This window comes from Bubalus kerabau, chromosome 1, assembly GCF_029407905.1.
Source record: "Bubalus kerabau isolate K-KA32 ecotype Philippines breed swamp buffalo chromosome 1, PCC_UOA_SB_1v2, whole genome shotgun sequence".
In the NCBI taxonomy this organism is placed as follows: Eukaryota; Metazoa; Chordata; class Mammalia; order Artiodactyla; family Bovidae; genus Bubalus; species Bubalus kerabau.
This window is the reverse complement of record NC_073624.1, coordinates 87,508,413-87,527,812: the sequence shown is the minus strand read 5'-3', so window position 1 is coordinate 87,527,812 and position 19,400 is coordinate 87,508,413. Positions and strand designations below refer to the sequence as shown.

The window sequence follows — 19,400 nt, the reverse complement described above, 5'->3', positions numbered from 1 at the left end:
AGAGTCAGACACGACTGAGCGACTGAACCACCACCACCACCACAAGGTTATTCTGAGAATTAAATGAGCACATGCAGGCAAAATACACAGACCATCCATGAGTTAGCATACCCTGACACTGGATGGTTGGTATTATCCTTGTTGCCGTTATTTATTATTAGCTTCCTTTCATATCTAGTTGCAAATAGCCAAGTGTGCTTTTAGTGTAAATCTCTTTTACAGATAGAAAGGGCAATTCCTTGGAAGAAAATCTGCCTTCAGCTTAAGAGCCTGAGGAAGTTTCTGTTTAAAACTAAAAAAAAAAAATTTTTTTAATGTTTTTTGTTACCATGCCTTGAGGGAATGATGAATAGAGAAAATATGAAGGTATGCCTGACTTGATATCTCAAACACCAGTTTCACTTCATTGCTTACACAAAAACAGCAGTTTATTTTTTTCATTTTACAATATTATAAAGAATAAAAATAAAAGAAAATAGGAAAATAAACTTACTCTTTGTTTTTCATTTGAACCCTTTTTATTGGTCTCTTTTCTACTTTCATCTTCATACACTAGAACAAAGTCAATTCTTCGCTGACCATCATTGAAATAGAGGGAGTCAGGTTTTCCATTAAATTCCTCCTGTGTGGAAAAGAGAAATAAATTTTAATATAGTTTCTTGAAAAGTGTCAGTTCATAAGTGCTTATTTTGTTAGCTTTAATAGGTACCTCAGAATGTTTACAGAAAATGAAATACATCCTTTACTAGTTACTTGACCAAGAGGGCATGACCAACATGCTCTTTGCAAGCATGGTCTGTTTTTGCTGAAAGAAAGTCCTTGAATTGAGCAGGTTAGCATTATTCTTGGAGAAGGAAATGGCAACCCACTCCAGTGTTCTTGCCTGGAGAATCCCAGGGATGGGGGAGCCTGGTGGGCTGCTGTCTATGGGGTCGCACAGAGTTGGACACGACTGAAGCAACTTAGCAGCAGCAGCAGCATTGTTCTAAAATATATGGGGAAATATCAGCATTCTGGATTATCCCCAGAATTATTCCCACAAGAACAAGAAAAGGAGTTTCAAGTTTGGAAATAAACACAGTAACCAGAGACATCTATCTGAAGGATTAAAGTTCTTTTAACAAGAGAAAAAATATCTAAGGCATAGCATTGTTTATGAAAATCTCAGGGCTTCCCTGGTGATGGTAAAGAATGGTAAGAATGGTAAAGAATCTGCCTGCAATGTGGGAGACTCAGGTTCGATCCCTAAATTGGGAAGATCCCCTGAAGAAAGGAATGACTCCCCACTCCAGCATCCTTGCCTGGAGAATTTCACAGACAGAGAAGCCTTGCGGGCTACAGTCCATGGGGTACCAAAGAATTGGACACAACTGAGTGAATGCCTGCATCCTACCTATGTCGTATTATCTAACCTTTTCATCAATTTTCATGACCTCTCTGAACCACACACATCACTTTATAAAATGTATCATTTTATAACCTTAAACAAAAGCCAAAAAATGCTTTGATACACACAAAATACACAGCAGTTGTTGGTATTTGTCTCCAAATCCACACAAAATACCCACTCACTCCTAGCAAAAAAACAAACAAAAATCCCAGAAACAAGAACAAATAAATGAGCCTTTAATTTAGAGCTTAAAAGCCTTATGGCATAAAAACAAAGTCATAATACCAGAACAGACCTAATACAGCTTAAAACAATCTCTTACCATATGGATTTGGATAGTATTGTTTTATTTGCTCTAAGGAAAAACTTGAGTTTGTGTTTCTCACATAGCTGGTCAAGATGCTTATGTGAATTTTGCTTTAGTATTGAAATACGTTTTAACTAAGTAATACTTTTTAATTTTTCAAGTTTTTTTCCATTAAAAATTTATGGGAATGTAGGACTTTGCAGTCATTTGCTGAAACCACTTAATTACTAAGTGTGATTAATTCTCTGCACTCAGCATCATATAGTACATAAATCACCTTATTTTACCACAACCACTTTCTCCTTTTTGTCACGCTTTTGATACGATGTGTTTTTTTGCCAAATGTATACAATTTGATGGGGAAGCCCCAAGTGGCTCAGTGGTATAGAATCCACCTGCCAAGCAAGAGACATGGGTTTGATCCCTGGGTCGAGAAGATCCCCTGGGGAAGGAAATGGCAACCCACTCCACTATTCTTGCCTGGAAAATCCCATAGACAGAGAAGCCTGGCGGGCTCCATGGGGCTGTAAAGAGTCAGACACAACTGAGCAACTAAACAACAACAACAAATACCACCTGATACTTGTCTTTCCTTTCTTCCTTCCTGCCACAGAGCATCTGAAGGTTGTTAACAGTATTTGCAGTTCCTTTCATTCAGCAAGATATGTCCCCTGCAGAATGCACTCTGGCAATGTAAGCTAACTCGCAGCCCTTCACCGAGGTTGCATTTGACCAGGGACCTTCACTATGAACAGTGTTACCTGGCCTGAGGCCTTGCCCAGCCAGGGCACTGAGGGACCATGGAAATAGACACATCAGTGTCCAAGGCTGAGGCCACTACTCAAGTCTTTTATTTGCAATTTCAGCTCTTTAAAATTGGTAAACTTTGAGAGTATTTAAAGTTATACAAGACACAGAAAACAAGATTATGGTCACCAAAGGGGAAAGGGTGGGGGAATAAATTAGGAGTTTGGGACTGACATATATACACTACTACATTTGAAACAGATAACCAACAAGGAGCTACTATAGAGTACAGGGAACTCAATGTTTTGAGTACAAAACTCCATGTTTTGTAATAATGTTATAGAGTACAAAACTCAATGTTTTGTAATAACCTATAGGGGAAAAGAATCTGAAAAGAATATATATATATATATATGTATGTATAACATGGAATCACTGTGCTGTACACTTGAAACTAACACAACATTTTAAATCAAGGAAGGCAATGGCACCCCACTCCAGTACTCTTGCCTGGAAAATCCCATGGACAGAGGAGCCTGGTAGGCTGCAGTCCATGGGGTCGCTAAGAGTCGGACATGACTGAGCGACTTCACTTTCACTTTTCACTTTCATGCATTGGGGAAAGTAATGGCAACCCACTCCAGTGTTCTTGCCTGGAGAATCCCAGGGACGGGGGGAGCCTGATGGGCTGCCATCTACGGGGTCGCACAGAGTCGGACACGACTGAAGTGACTTAGCAGCAGTAGCATACTTGAATTAAAAGCATAAATTAAAACTATATTTTTAAAATTTGTACAAACATGCCAAGGCCTGTATTTTTGCATTTCAGCAATGGAGTCCTTGAGGCCCCTATCTTCAATTTCTCTTTCTTTCACTGAAGATGTTACTATTGGTGACAACCTGGGCACTTACTAGAGGAAAACTGTGCATAGAGGAAAAAACTCTGAGGCCAAGGGGAAGTGAGGTAGGGTGGAACACAGTCCCAAAAACCTGGTCATCATTACAGATGTCTGTGTACAAGAGCAGCTCGTGCTCTGGAGCCCACGTTCTGCTGCCTTTCCTTGGTGGCATCCGCAGGCGCTCACTGAAGTCAGGTTGTGAAGAATGACACACGGAAAGAGAACTATATCTACATGGGGCCCCTGGCATTCCTCCCTGCACGGCCCTCGCTCAGCACATATGGTGGCAGCCTGCTACCAGACAATCCGGTCTGCAGGCATGTCTCTCCTGTGTGATAGAAGACCATGGCCCTTTGTTGGAGGAAAACCCCACTGGCTTGGCAAAAGCTGCCTGTGTGAAATAACTAGGTCAGACTCTATATGGCATTATTAGAATGCAATGCTGGGGGAAAGGTGCCAACTCTGTACTGCTGTGAAATCCAGGTTTCCCATCTCTTGGCAGAAAACAACTGGGAAGAAGGGAGGAACAAAATGCTGGGCTGGAAAGCATTCCTAACAAAGAAGGAAACTGTCCCACATCAAAGCAGCTGACCTACGAACACATCTGTGCTGTTTAAAAAAAACGCTGGATTGTTTTAAGTTCCACTACAGGCCTGACTCATCCAACAGGTATTAAAATGACAGAAAACTAAAAACCAAAACAACCCTCTTCTAAAGTTTTGAAGTAAAGTTTCAATAGTTTCCCAGATAAATACTGATCATCTTAAACAACTGATTAATCAGAAATGGATTATTCTAGTCCTGACTCTCGAGGTCAACTCAAAATTTGATCTTTAGTTTTTCTCTACCAAGTCAAATGCCATCAAGGTAAAAGACAAAAAAACAACCCCTGAAACAATCTTTCCAGTTCAGCAGCTTCAGTTTAAAAACACTTTAACAGATGGTTTAAAATTTATCAGGTCAAATCATCTTAGAGATCAGAGCTTATATATGGGAACTGACTTCTCTACCAGTTCAGTTCAGTCGCTCAGTCGTGTCCAACTCTTTGCAACCCTGTGGTCTGCAGCACGCCAAGCTTCTTTGTCCATCACCAACTCCTGGAGCTTGCCCAAACTCATGTGATCAAGTCGGTGATGCCATCCAACCATCTCATCCTCTGTCAGCCCCTTCTCCTCCCACCTTCGATCTTTCCCAGCATCAGGGTCTTTTCTAATGAGTCGGCTCTTCGCATCAGATGGCCAAAGTATTGGAGTTTCAGCTTTAGCATCAGACCTTTCAGTGAACATTCAGAGTTGATTCCTTTAGGATTGGTTGGTTTGATCTCCTTGCAGTCCAAGGAACTCGCGTTTTCTCCAACACCACAGTTCAAAAGCATCAATTCTTTGGCACTCAGATATCTTTATGGTCCAATTCTCACATTCAAACATTACTACTGGAAAAACCATAGCCTTGACTAGACAGACTTTGTTGGCAAAGTAATGTCTCTGCTTTTTAATATGCTGTCTTGGTTGGTGATAGATTTTCTTCCAAGGAGCAAGTATCTTTTAATTTCAGGCTGCAGTCACCACCTGCAGTGATTTTGGAGTCCAAGAAAATAAAGTATGTCACTGTTTCCACTGTTTCCCTATCTATTTCCCATGAAATGATGGGACCGGATGCCATGATCCTCAAGTTTTGAGTGTTGAGCTTTAAGCCAACTTTTTTACTCTCCTCTTTCACTTTCATCAAGAGGCTCTTTAGTTCTTCTTCACTTTCTGCCATAAGGGTGATGTCATCTGCATATCTGAGGTTATTGATATTTCTGCCTGTGATCTTGATTCCAGCTTGTGCTTCATCCAGCCCCACATTTTGCATGATGTACCCTGCATATAAGTTAAATAAGCAAGGTAACAATATACTACCTTGACGTACTCCTTTCTCTATTTTGAACCAGTCTGTTGTACCACATCTGGTTCTAACTGTTGCTTCTCCACCAGGAAGCTTATTGAATTCTTATGTTCATCAGAGTAACTTACTGTTACCCTAAGGGTCTTAGGCAAATGTCTTGAATGTCAAAAAAGTCAAAAGTCTTTAGTTGTTGCTACTTCTTTTGTCCTGGAAAAATAACAAATAAACTTCTGATTACAGTTTGGGGTCTATAATATGCTTTATCTGTTCATAGCCATTGCCTTCTCTGGTGCCAAGGATACTAGATGCCACCAATTTAGCATTCATTTACTCATGTGCAGCAATCTGACTCAAAGCTGTAAAAACTGCAATGGTTAAAAAGACTAGCCATGTTCATTTGTCATTATATCAAAATAAACAAAAACCAACCAGCCGACCATTGCAGAAGAATGACCTGATCACCTCTGTCTTAGGCTGTTAGCACTCATATTTTATGCTTGAGAAGAAGAAAAGACATGCTTATTCTGAGCAAGGGGTGAGCTAAGAAATAAGGTCCTGGCAAAGCAATGTAGGAAAGAAGGGATAAGAAAGGTCAGGTATGATGTACCCAAGTGATTCTTTCCAGGTCTCCCTGCTCTCAGCTGGCTTCTTTCCTCCTTTTATTTGCAGGGCATCTCCTAGTGGTTCAGACAGTAAAGAATCTGCCTGCAGTGCAGGAGACCCAGGTTTAATTCCCAGGATGGGAAGATCCCCTGGAGAAGGGAATGGCAACCCACTACAGTATTCTTGCCTGGGAAATCCCTGGACAGAGGGGCCTGCCAGGCTACAGTCCATGGGGGTCACAAAGAGTCTGACCCAATGGAGTGACTAACACTTTAACTACTCTCACTTTCCTTCAATGGAAGAGTCTTTGGGCCCTTTAACCAAATGCTTAACCAAAATGGGATAAAAATGTAAGCAGCAAAATTACTCTACCAAAATCTGTGGATTCAACCAAACTCAGGCTAAAAAATATTAAAAGAAAATTCCAGAAAGTTCCAAAAAGCAAAGCTTGAATTTGCCACGTGCTAGCAACTGTTCACATGTTATGCAGATTGTATCCACAGCTACTGACAAGGTCTTTACATTGTACTAGGTATTATAAGTAATCTAGAGATGATAAAAGGACATGGGAGGATGTGCATATGCTATATGCAAATACTATGCCATTATATCTAAGGGACTTGAGCATCCAAAGATTTTGGTATCCACAGGGGTCAAAGCCGTCCCCTGTGAATACCAAGGAACAACTGAAATTCCTTGGTAGGAAAATTTCTCTTAAGTAATCTCAGAATCCAATAAGGCATTGGACTTCTTGAACAGGATGCTTCGGGTACACGAAGGGTCACATGATGCTTGCTGCTGCTACTGCTAAGTCGCTTCAGTCGTGTCCGACTCTGTGCGACCCCATAGATGGCAGCCCACCAGGCTCTCCCATTCCTGGGATTCTCCAGGCAAGAACACTGGAGTGGGTTGCCATTTCCTTCTCCAATGCATGAAAGTGAAAAGTGAAAGGGAAGTCGCTCAGTCGTGTCCGACTCCTAGCGACCCCATGGACTGCAGCCTACCAGGCTCCTCCATCCATGGGATTTTCCAGGCAAGAGTACTGGAGTGGGGTGCCATTGCCTTCTCCCACATGATGCTTACATGGTGGAAAAAGAAGGGCTGGGGGCGGAGAGAACTTTGGGAGACAGCTGCCTGGGTGACACTGCTCCATGGCATTTCTGCCAGTTAGAGATAAGCAGCTGATTTCACAAAGCACCCTCCTGGAACCCTTGGCATCAGCACTTGGTGAGTCCAGGACTTGCTCCTCAACATGTGTCCAGCCTCACACTTCTCAAGTGTCTTTAAATAAAAAAAGTGAAAGTGTTAGTTGTTTCTCACTCTTTGCGACTCCATGAACTGTAGCCCACCAGACTCCTCCGTCCATGGAATTCTCCAGGCAAGAATACTGGGGTGGGTTACCATTCCCTTCTCCAGGGAATCTCCCTGACCCAGGGATTGAACCCAGGTCTCCTGTACTACAGGCAGATTCTTCACCATGTGAGCCACTAAATAAGTAAACAAAACGTTTCTGCAAATAAACTCTGCAAAACCCAAATTGGAAGTCCTATTTCACAATAGAGGCATCTATTCCTAGAGTTTAAAATGCAAATGTTAAATGATTTGCCCAACATCTGGATACAAAGCAATCAGATTGTTATCTTTGCTCAAACTCTTGTTTATGTATAATGATGCTAGAAACTTGCCTTACAACAAGTGATATTATCTGACTGTATCAGATTAAAAAATTCTAGAGAATTTCCATACCCTCTATTCCTGCCCTGACAGGGTTGTTGTTTACTATGAGGTCAGAGAGTATTCCAGCTTTATTGAGATTAATGGTCTCAACCTTTACAGAAAGTAGGACACAAAAAGCCTTATTGTCTAACAATGATAGTTGAGGAATTACATTATGAAAAATAAACAATATCAAAACACATAATTAAAGAGCAACTGATATGTGAATGTGGACAACACATGTGGCTCTCTATAGTCCTTAAGACTAGCAAAACAAAGTAGTTAGTTAATTCCAAGAAGAACACAAAAGACAAAAACAAACTTTAATCATAGCAGAAAACTAAAATGAAAATACAGGATTTTCTATTTTTTAGTAAACCTTGGATCTCTGCCCATAGCAAGTGTAGGGAAACAAAAATTTAGAAGCAAAAGCCTTTATGTAAATATTTAGATCCCACGAAATCTAGAATACAGTGAAAATTTATTTATATGCCATGTAGTTATAAACGAGGTATCAATATATTCTGGTGTTTTCCCTAACTGTAGCAGAGTCCAGGCAGATTCAAGGCATAAGAATTAGTGGAACATTTTTTTTTTCTTTAAACAATTGTGCAAAATTAGTGCAAAGGATAGCAGAGACTCGATTAATTCTTATTCCTTTTATTCAGGTCACCTCCTTGGCCCAAAAGAATACTTGACAGTGAGAAAATGCAAAGTACAAAGAAAAACGCCACGAACTGCAGGCGTGGAAGGATGAATGCTGAAGGTGGAAGATTAGTATTGTGAGAAGCAGGGATGGGAGTAACACGTTAGTCCCAGGGGTTACTTCCACTTTTCACTACCAGGAGTAAGGAGAAGTAAACACACGGATGTACAAGGGAGCCAAAAGGAAGTCAGTCAAGTCAATGGCATGTTATGGGGATTAGTCAACATGTTTTTGATGAGACATTCAAGAATGTGTGGGCTTCCCTAGTGACTCAGACGGTAAAAAAATTTGCCCGCAAGGCAGGAGACTCGGGTTTAATTCCTGGGTTGAGAAGATCCCCTATGGAAGGGAATGCCTACCTCTTCCAGTATTCTTGCCTGGAGAATTTCATGAACAGAGGAGCCTGGCAGGCAAACAGTCTGTGAGTTGCAAATGCGAGTAGGACTTCACTGAGCGACTAACACTGACTTCACTTCTCAAGAACGTGTTGAGGGGAAAGAAGTGCAGTGGAAAAATTACTCATTCAAGGAGGAGGTCTCTGTGAGAACTACAACTCTGTCAGAGTCCAAGAACATCCCTTGTTAGTGACTCCATGACCATCAGGGGAAACTCGACTCAGGAGTGACCCAGAATGACGTTTGTACAAACGACACTGTCTCCTCTCCACTCAAACACACCATCAACTTCTGAAGGCCGGTGGCCAGTTCTTGTTCACCCTGAGTTCTCTGCTGCATCTTCGCATTTAGCAGGAGCTCGGTTTGCTTTTCTCCTAGGAAAAAATACCTTTCTTTTTTTCCTGATGATAAAAGTAATATATACTCAGTAACAAAAAAATTCTGAAGATACAGAGAAGTATAAAGGAATAAATAAAAGTCATATGTAATCCCATCTCCCAAAGAGGAGCCAAGCTTGTCAATATTTTGGATCTCTCTCTCACACACACGCACATTCACTAAGAGAATCATGCTATACACACTGTTCTAAAAACACCCATCACAATCATTTTTTTAGCTTGATATAAAGCTCTACACCATCATGTTTAATAGCTACAATACCATCTAAACAGTTCCTCCACTGATGAACATGTATAAGCTGCTTCCAATCTGTTGCTTTCATAAACTGCTACAAGGAGCATCTTTGTACATATGTATCTGTGTACATGTTCAATCACTACTTCCTTAAGCTAAATTCTACAAGATTTTAAGTTTTGGAAGTTTTTTGATATATATGTTGCCAAACCATCATCCAAAATATTTATAAAAATGAACACTTCCACCAGTAGAGTATGAAGTGCCTTTCCCTCACTGGATTTCATTCTTTCTCACTTTTCCCATGATAGTAAAAAAAAAAAAAATCATTTTCACCTTTTAATTAGAGAGCACTAACATTTTTGTGGGTACTGCCCAACTGAATTACTGCTTTTCTGAAATGTCAATTACTGTTTTCAACTTGGGCTTCCTAGGTGGTGTAGCGGTCAAGAATCTGCCTGCCAATGCAGAAGACACAAGAAATGTGGGTTTGATCCCTGGGTTAGGAAGATCCCCTGGAGTAGGAAATGGCAACCCACTCCAGTATTCTTGCCTGGAAAATTCCATGGACAAAGGAGTGTGGTGGCCTACAGTCCATGGGATTACAAAGAGTCACATGACTGAGTGCATGGACACACACACACACACACACACACACACACACACACACATTCTTGACCTAACTGAACTATCTCATTATTTATAACACATTCTTGACCTAACTATCTTATTATTTAATCCCTTTCCAGTAGGTTCTCTTGGTTTTTACTCATGAGATTCTAAAGACCACACTGTAAATAAATGCTAATACAGAAGCAGACCATATAGTCACTTCCCAAAAGAAAAAGAGAGAAAGACTCTAGGGCGCTGTCCACCAACTCTGTCCTCAACAATGCTGATGTGTTTTCTGAAATGTAGACATTTAACTGGAATGTGTGAGAGTAGTTTGAGAAGGTCACTGCCCTCTGGATATACTTCCATTACAGTTTATACGCCTCCTATGCAACTACCAAATATGAGTATATATTTTGACTCATATTTCTTTAGAATATAGAACTTACTGCTTATTTAGTTTACAAATGATTTCTGTTGCTGGTTAAAAACTGATGTACAAATTCTTAAAAACAAAAAAAAGACTTGCTATTTTATATTTGTAAATGGCTATAGTTTCCAAATAGTACAATTGACTACTTTCAGTCATTTCCCATCAGAAATATATGTAGTTCATTTATAAATAATATTAGATTGTGCCATGAAAATGCTGCTACTGCTGCCGTTTCTTTTTTTGTTGTTATATTGATAAAGGAATGTTCAATGCCAATGGCTCCCTAGTTTGGTCTATGTATTTTGCCTTTGTTTGCCTGTGTTAAAATAAACTCTGGAGTTCTATTATTAGAACATCACGTTTCAAACACAGGATGAGGGTGGAGGCATAATGCCTCAGGCATAACTGTGGTTCAATATTTCCCTCTAGCCTCTGCCAAGGAAGCAGTAGTTTTAGCAAACAGAGTTCCCTATGTTTTTAAATATTACATTCTTAAAATTTATGAACCAGGCTAGAGGAAATATGAAAATAGAACTATGACATGACATTTACAATAAAGCTTCCTTAAAAGGAGTTAAGCAACCAAAGCAGATAATAAGCTTTCCACAGTGGGAAGATGCTTATTAGTTTAGGAGCCTTCCCAGAGCGGAGGGGCTCGGAGTGAACTTTTCCTTACACCCACACTTGCAGTTGGGGTTGGGATTTGCGTTAGCACGACTTCAAACTTGTTTTGCTTTCCTGTTTCCCCACAGGCAGTCCACCATTTTTACAACTTTTGCTTAGCCATCCTTAAAGGTGATCTGCAGAAAACAAGAGGAAAAAAGAAAGGAAAAGGAAGAAAAGGAAAAGATGAGGGAAAATGTGAAAAAGTCTGGCGTGGCTGTTTTCATACTTCCCCTTTTCCAGAAGGAGCCATCATCTGCTTGCACTGTTCTCATCCGGTAGTGGTAACATTAGAGAAAGCAATGTGGGTGAGATTAAGCTATAAGATATTCCCAATAAAGTCAGGAATGATAAAGTGATGGATATGATGAAACAAGACAAGTGTGTGCAATAGGACATTTTTAAGAGAATGATTATCTTCTTGGAGGCTGACCTCTAATTTGATATCCCCTAAGTTTTACTATTCCATTATAGATTTAACAGCATTCCAATTATCTTAAACTTTTTTGAACCTACTAACATTTTCAGTTTGTGTCACCTCTCAAGGAAGATTATGCAATAGATTTTCGATGCAGGCACTATGGCTGTCCTAAATGACATTTTTTGATCTTTAAGAAATAGCTCCCAATCTCATATTCTGGAATCAGAACAAAAATAATATTGCTATAACCAAATCCTTCATGCCTTAATGGACTAGCACACTATCCCATCTACAATTTTAAGATCCTTAGACTTAACAATAATTTTAGCTTGACTTTATTACCATAGGTTTTCCTCCACTTAACTCTCTAATTACTCTTAATTAATCTGATTTCAATAGCATACTTAATTTCAGTTTTTGGAAAATTTAGTGGTTATGACTCAGAAGTATTAACTGTTAGGCTAATTAATACACCAAATCCATAGTTGTGAACTGCCCCCTCTTTTCTCAGTAACCTGAATTGCATGGGGCCTGGGTTACCACTGATATTTCATGCTTTTGAATGAAAGCCAATCTCATAAAATGTGAATATGATCTGAGAATAAACAGAAAAGGGAGTTTCAAGATACTGCTCTTCAGATTTTTGAGCTGAAGAAGATACACAAGGTGTAACTGAGGGCGTAACTAAGGCAACAGGTGTTCATCTCACTAGGTTCGCATGTAATTCTTCTGCAGACTCCCTCAAAATGACAACCCATCATTCCCAGAGAGCTCTTTATCTTCCACAGGAGATTCCCCTGCGCCGTCTAAGAACTGCCCGGAGTTATTTTTGGCTGCTTAGGGTTTGCAGCACAAGCGTCCTGTCTTCCACTGTGACTCCCCTATTGGACTGTTATATCCCCATGTCATAACATGTGCCTTGGGCATAATTTTCTCAGACCATTTCTCTGGGAACCGATGTTTGCAACCTCATTCATAGCAAGAGGAAGAAAAACAAATCAGAGCATCTGGTGCCCAGCAAAGCAAGGACGGTGCCAACTCCTGTCAGTTGGTTAATGTTTTATAAAGATAGTATTTTTTCTGTTGTAACTCAAGACGCAGTTTACAAGAATGGCTGCTCTTCGTGGCATCAAAATGAGGATGCAGAGATGTTTCCAAAACAAAGTTAAAAAACCCAAGTGACTCATTTAAAACAATGGCACAAAAATCTATTAATTGACTACAAATAATAAATAACACCTTAAAAAATCCTCCTCCCAATCAATTATTGGGAAGTCTTAAGAAATAAAGTGTTCTGAGGAAATGCGTATTCAGATGAACTTTACACCAATTAAAAGGTTACTTTAACCTTTTGTGCTCAAAATTTCCCCAAATATAGTACATAACACTTCTGATCTTTAGAGAGGACACTGCACACAACTACCATTACTACTACTATATTATTATTAAGGAGGTAAAAATGAAGAGAGAGCTTCGATTAAAAATAAAAACCATGGGTTGTGGTATCTGGCAGAGCTGGGTTCAAATCGCAACTCAACTATATACAGCTAGCTGTGTGCCTCTGTGTATATATTTTATCTCTTTAAACTGAATTTATTTACCTGTAAAAAGGGGGGAAATCATAGAAAGAAATTCAGGGTTCTTAGGAAGATTAAGTGAGATGTGCATGTAAAGCAACAACACAGAGCCCAGCACACAGTAAAAGTTCAATAAATGTGAGATCTTGGTGTTCTTTACTTAATATGAAATAGTTCTTTATTGACTACTTAATTGATTATGTTAAGTGCATTCACATACTTTATAGTCATTATGAACTTTCACCTGCATCTTGCTGTTTCTCTCTGCTACCACTCAGATTACAAAGTCTCTTCTTTTGTTATGAATTTACCAGTTTTTAATAGGTATTCCACTACTCTTTTATGATAGTGATATACTGCTATCATAGATATACTGCTTCTATCTGCTTTGGGCAACCAGATTAACCAAATTTGTTGACTTTCTTTGAAATGGACGTGGTGCTTTGGTTTTGGATGTCAGAGGCTTTTTAGCTTTCTTCAGATTCTGAGTAAACTGTGACTGAAGCAAAGGGCTCCATCCCAGAAATGAATAAAATATGGTAGAGTTAACATATTATTCCCCTTATCCCAATCTCTTTCAAAAGAGGTCCTATGATATCTGGCATCAAACAGAATGAAAATAGTAAGATTAATGAATTATAAATAGAGACAGAGATAAAAAAAAAAAAAAGAAATTCCGCCATTTACAACAACATGGATGGACTGAAGAGAGCATTATGCTAAGTGAAATAAGTCAGACAGAAAAAGACCAACGCTGTATGATATCACTTATACGTGGACTCTAAAAATAAAACAAGACCAAATTGCCAACATCCACTGGATCATAGAAAAAGCAAGAGAATTCCAGTAAAACATCTACTGCTTTATTGACTATGCTAAAGTCTTTGACTGTGTGACTCACAACAAACTGTGGAAAATTCTTAAAGAGATGAGAATACTAGACCACCTTACCTGTCTCCTGAGAAACCTGTATGCAGGTCAAAAAACAACAGTTAGAACCAGATATGCAAAAACTGACTGGTTCAAAATTGGGAAAGGAGTATGTCACACTGTATATTGTCACCCATTTATTTAATTTATGCAGAGTACATCATGCAAAATGCTGGGCTGGATGAATCACAAGTTGGAATCAATCAACTGCTGGGAGAAATATCAGCAACCTCAGATACACAGATGATACCACTGTATTGGTAGAAAGCAAAGAGGAACTAAAGAGCCTCTTGATGAGGGTGAAAAGAGGAGTGTGAAAAAGTTGGCTTAAAATTCAACATTCAAAAAACTAAGATCATCCCTATCTGGTCCCATAACTTCAAGGCAAATAAATGGGGAAACAATGGAAACAGTGGCAGACTGTATTTTCTTGGGGTCCAAAATCACTGCAGATGGTGACTGCAGCCATGAAGTTAAAAGACGTTTGCTCCTTGGAAGAAAAGCTATGACAAACCTAGAGAGCATATTAAAAAGCAAAGACATCACTTTGCCAACAAAGGTTCATACAGTCAAAGAAACAATTGATGCTTTCAAACTGTGGGGCTGGAGAAGACTATTGAGAGTCCCTCGGATAGCAAAGAGATCAAACGAGTCAATCCTAAAGGAAATCGACCCTGAATATTCATTGGAAGGACTGATGCTGAAGCTGTAGCTCCAATCCTTTGGCCACCTGACACATAGAGCTGACTCACTGGAAAAAAAATCCTGATGCTGGAAAAGACTGAGGGTAGAAAGAGAAAGGGGCAACAGAAGATGAGATCGTTGATGGCAGCACCAACTCAATGGACATGAATTTGAGCAAACTCTGGGAAATAGTAAAGGACAGGGATGCCTGGCATGCTGCAGTCCATGGGGTCACAAAGAGTCAGACATGACTTAACACTGAACACAACAGTGAATACAACAAAAAAGAGAGTCACTCAGAGAACAAACTAAATGGTTACCACTGGGGAGAAGAAAGGGAGGGAGGCAAGATAGAGGTAGGGGATTAAGAGGCACAAACTATCATGTATAAAATAAACAAGCTACAAGGAAATATTGTAAACACAGGGAATATAGCCAGTATCTGTAAATGGAGTATAACCTTTAAAAATTATGAACACTGTGTTGCATACCTCTAATATATAATATTATATACATCAACTATACCTTAATATCGGAGAAGGCAATGGCACCCCACTCCAGTACTCTTGCCTGGAAAATCCCATGGACAGAGGAGCCTGGTAGGCTGTAGTCCATGGTCACTAAGAGTCGGGCACAACTGAGTGACTTCACTTTCACTTTTCACTTTCATGCATTGGAGAAGGAAATGGCAACCCACTCCAGTATTCTTGCCTGGAGAATCCCAGGGACAGAGGAGCCTCGTGGGCTGCTGTCTATGGGGTCGCACAGAGTTGGACACGACTGAGGCAACTTAGCAGCAGCAGCATACCTTAATAAAAAACAAATAAATAAACATAGATAGAGAATCAGGGCTATTGAACATAGGAGGAAGAAATGCTAACCACAAGAACAATTTTACTTGTTGTGATTTTAACAGGACATTGGCACAAGGCCTCCTGGCAGCAGAGCAAGAAGGAAGTGCGTTCAGTGATACAGTCCTTGTTATCAGAAAAAAGGAAGCGTTTTGATTTTTCAGGGAGGAGAAAGCTTCATGTATGATCTTACACAGAAACACCCACTTTTTATCCATTTTCCTAACAATGTCCTTGGCAAGGAACTGGGGTTATAAAATACAATATACTGGTAACCTTTTGACTTTTTTGTCTTTAGTTCTCATATTGCTTCTACTTTTGAAGCCATTAGTCTGCATTTCACTTAGTTTCATCTATTACCATCACCCTAGCCCATGCTCTTGACCTTCGCTAACTAGATGACAATGAATATCCCAATTCATCTCCTAGTATCCAGTTGTCTTGTCTGCCAATTCAATTTATACACTGTTACTATATGGATGTTTCTGAATCAACACATTCAAATCACAGATTCAAAAACCTTGTTACCCACAATGTCCTCCAGAGAAAGTGTGAACTTTTCAGATAGGTATTCAGATCTCTCCTAATCTGATTCATCTCACATTGTATTTATTGTCCCTCTCCATTCCTAACCCTCCAACCCAACCATGCTTTCTCGTCAGACCTTGACTGTATCATGCTGCTTTCTGTCTCTCCTCCTCTGCTCACATGATTTCCCCTCTGGAAACCCCTTCCGTGCTTCTTTCCACTGATCCAAATCCTAATTTTCTTCGAAGGTCTAGCTCAGTTCTTCTCTCACAAAGCCTTCCTAACAAATGGCTTCATGTTTCTTTCTCTGGCACCAGACTACTGTCCGTGCCAATGGATGTGGGTTCTGTGGACCTCTGGGGATTCCTGAGACACTTTGAGGGGGCCCATGAGGTCACAAGCATTTTTATATAATACTAAAATGTTATAGTAATCAGTAGTGGCACCAAACCGTGCAGGTCATCATCGTACTCTTCACCACCACCAACTCACAGTCTGCAGGACAGACTCCCCTCTCACCCCTGTATTAGCCATCCTCCCTTCTCTCTCCCCACTGCTAACCACTCGTTTGTTCTCTATATTTGTGAATCACTTCACTTAGGAATGTTCTTCATGAAGCTGAAACAATTACTAACTTTATGAAACCTTGACCCTTGAGTACCTGGGTTTTTAATATTCTGTAAAGAAATGGAGGTACTCAGAAAGCACTCCTGCTGTGCATCAAAGTATGACGGCGGTCTTCAGGAAAATTGCCGAGCAATTTTTGAGTTGTCAGTTTTTTCCACAGACCCTACTTTCACTTGACAGACAACTGACACAAAACGCAGTTATCAAGCTTGAGTGTTTGGCAGATATTTTCCCTAAAATGAACAAAGCGACTGTCATTTCAAGGAAAACAGCTGACAATATTTGTTGCTAATGATAAAATTCATGCTTTTGAGCAATTAACGTATTAGGATTTAAGACAACTTGTATTTGCCACCAGGAACTTGACAGGTTCCCAATATTTAATGGATTTTCTGATGAGATTGATGAAATGGAGATTGGAGATATTTTTTAAAATATTTTATATCATGAAATGGATCAAAATTTGTAAAAGTTAGTTAATTCAATGAACCAATATTTTCCAACTGCCCAATGCACAATAATAAAATCATGCTTGGATAAAGATTCAATCAAAATGCAAGACAGACTTCACCTCTCACCCCTGTATTAGCCATCCTCCCTTCTCTCTCACCACTGGTAACCACTAGTTTGTACTCTCTATGAATCTGCTTCTTTTTCTTTTATTCACTAATTTGCTGTATTTTTTAGATTCCACATATAAGTAATATTACACAGTATTTGTCTTTCTCTGTCTGACTTACTTCACTTTAGCCAAATACCATCCAAGTCCATCCATGTTGCTTCTATGCCTTAGCAATTGTAATTAATGTTGCTATAAACATTGGGATGGATGCATCTTTTCAAATTAAGTGTTTTTGTTGCTTTCAGGTATATACCCTAACTTAATTTTTAGTTTTTTGACAAACCTCCATACTATTTTCCACAGTGGCTGCTCCCACCAATAAGACAGGAGAGTTCCCTTTCTCATATCCTTCCCCACATTTGTATTCCTTTTTTTTTTTTTTTTTTTTGATGACAGCCATTCTGACAGGTGTGAGGTGATTTCACTGAAGTTTTGATTTGCATTTCCCTGATGAATAGTGATGCTGAGCATCTTTTTCTGTGCCTAGACAGCTACTCGTAAACTAATGAAATTAGAACATTCTTTAACCCCCCACACAAAAATAACTCAATATGGATTAAAGACCTAAATGTAAGCCTGGATACTATCAAACTCCTAGAGGAAAATACAGTCAGAATACTCTTTGAAATATGTTGCAGTAATATCATTTTGGACCCATATCCTAAAGCAAAGGAAACAAAAGCAAAAATAAACAAATGGGGCTGAGTTACACTTAAAAGCTTTTGCCAAGGACAACCTACTGAACAGGAGAAGATATTTGCAATTGATATGACTGATAAGGCATTAATAATCAATATATACAAACGCTCATACAACTCAACATCAAAAAACAAACAATCCAATTTAAAAAATGGGCAGAAGAAAAGAACAGGCATGTTTCCAAAGAGGTAATGCAGAAGGACAACAGGCATATAAAAAAGATGCAAGACAGGCTTTTAACCCACAAAAGCTCACTGAAATGGTTTTGCATTCCATATTATATGCAATGTTTAAGAACTACTATTTATTGAATTTTAATGTGGCATCAAAGAAGAATATTGACATCGACCTAAAAAGGCTTTAAAATACTCTTTTCTACCTACCTATCTCTGTAAGGCTGTATCTATGTCATATACTTCAACCAAAACAACATACTGCAACTTTTAACTAAAGTTAAAAGACTCAAATAGAAGAAACAGCTGTCTTCTCTTAAAGAGATCTGTAAAAATATACAAAATAATGCCACTCTTCTTGCTAATTTTTGTTTTAGAAAAGTCAATTTCATAAAATATTTTCATATGTAAAAAATTTTCATATTTTCAGTTTCTTATGGATTGTTTAATTATTTTTTTCAGTTCTAATACTATCAATTATTTAATACAGATAGATATATCCATGTTAAAGATGCTCTTGGGGGTCAATATTTTATTGAGTGTAAAGTGTAAGTTTAGAACTGCTGTTCTATAGCATTCATTCTGGCTCTTAATTTTAGATTATATAAATTGTAATAGTATGATACCATATAGAGTATGTGAAGTCGCTCAGTCATGTGCAACTTGGCGACCCCCATGGACTATACAGTCCATGGAATTCTCCAGGCCAGAGTACTGGAGTGGATAGCCTTTCCTTTCTCCAGGGATCTTCCAACCAAGGGACCAAACCCAGGTCTCCCGCATTGCAGGCGGATTCTTTACCAGCTGAGCCACAAGGGAAGCCCATATAGAGTATAATGCCACCTATTTTTATGTATACATACTATAATTTTAATTGGATTATCAGATCAGATCAGTAGCTCAGTCGTGTCCAACTCTTTGTGACCCCATGAACTGCAGCACGCCAGGCCTCCCTGTCCATCACCAACTCCCGGAGTTCACTCAGACTCACATCCATCAAGTCAGTGATGCCATCCAGCCATCTCATCCTCTGTCGTCCCCTTCTCCTCTTGCCCACAATTCCTCCCAGCATCAGAGTCTTTTCCAATGAGTCAACTCTTCGCATGAGGTGGCCAAAGTACTGGAGTTTCAGCTTTAGCATCATTCCTTCCAAAGAAATCCTAGGGCTGATCTCCTTCAGAATGGACTGGTTGGATCTCCTTGCAGTCCAAGGGACTCTCAAGAGTCTTCTCCAACACCACAGTTCAAAAGCATCAATTCTTCGTCGCTCAGCCTTCTTCACAGTCCAACTCTCACA

At 39.4% G+C, this 19,400-nt stretch overlaps 1 protein-coding gene across 7 annotated transcripts in view; it reads right to left on the bottom strand.

Moving 5' to 3' along the window:
• The window catches only part of ANO6 (anoctamin 6), a 233,363-nt gene that overhangs the window by 93,264 nt on the left and 120,699 nt on the right, over positions 1 to 19,400 (bottom strand). For 5 of the 7 annotated variants that reach the window (XR_008714674.1, XM_055581548.1, XM_055581512.1 and 2 more), the window contains one exon: positions 494 to 622. Coding sequence is in view for 6 of the 7 variants with exons in the window: in XM_055581548.1 (XP_055437523.1) it covers positions 494 to 622 (129 nt within the window). In the remaining variant the exon portion in view is untranslated. Of the gene's footprint in view, positions 1 to 493; positions 623 to 15,128; positions 15,412 to 19,400 lie in introns of all 7 variants that reach the window. The other 2 variants (XM_055581539.1, XM_055581530.1) reach the window with 1 other exon arrangement.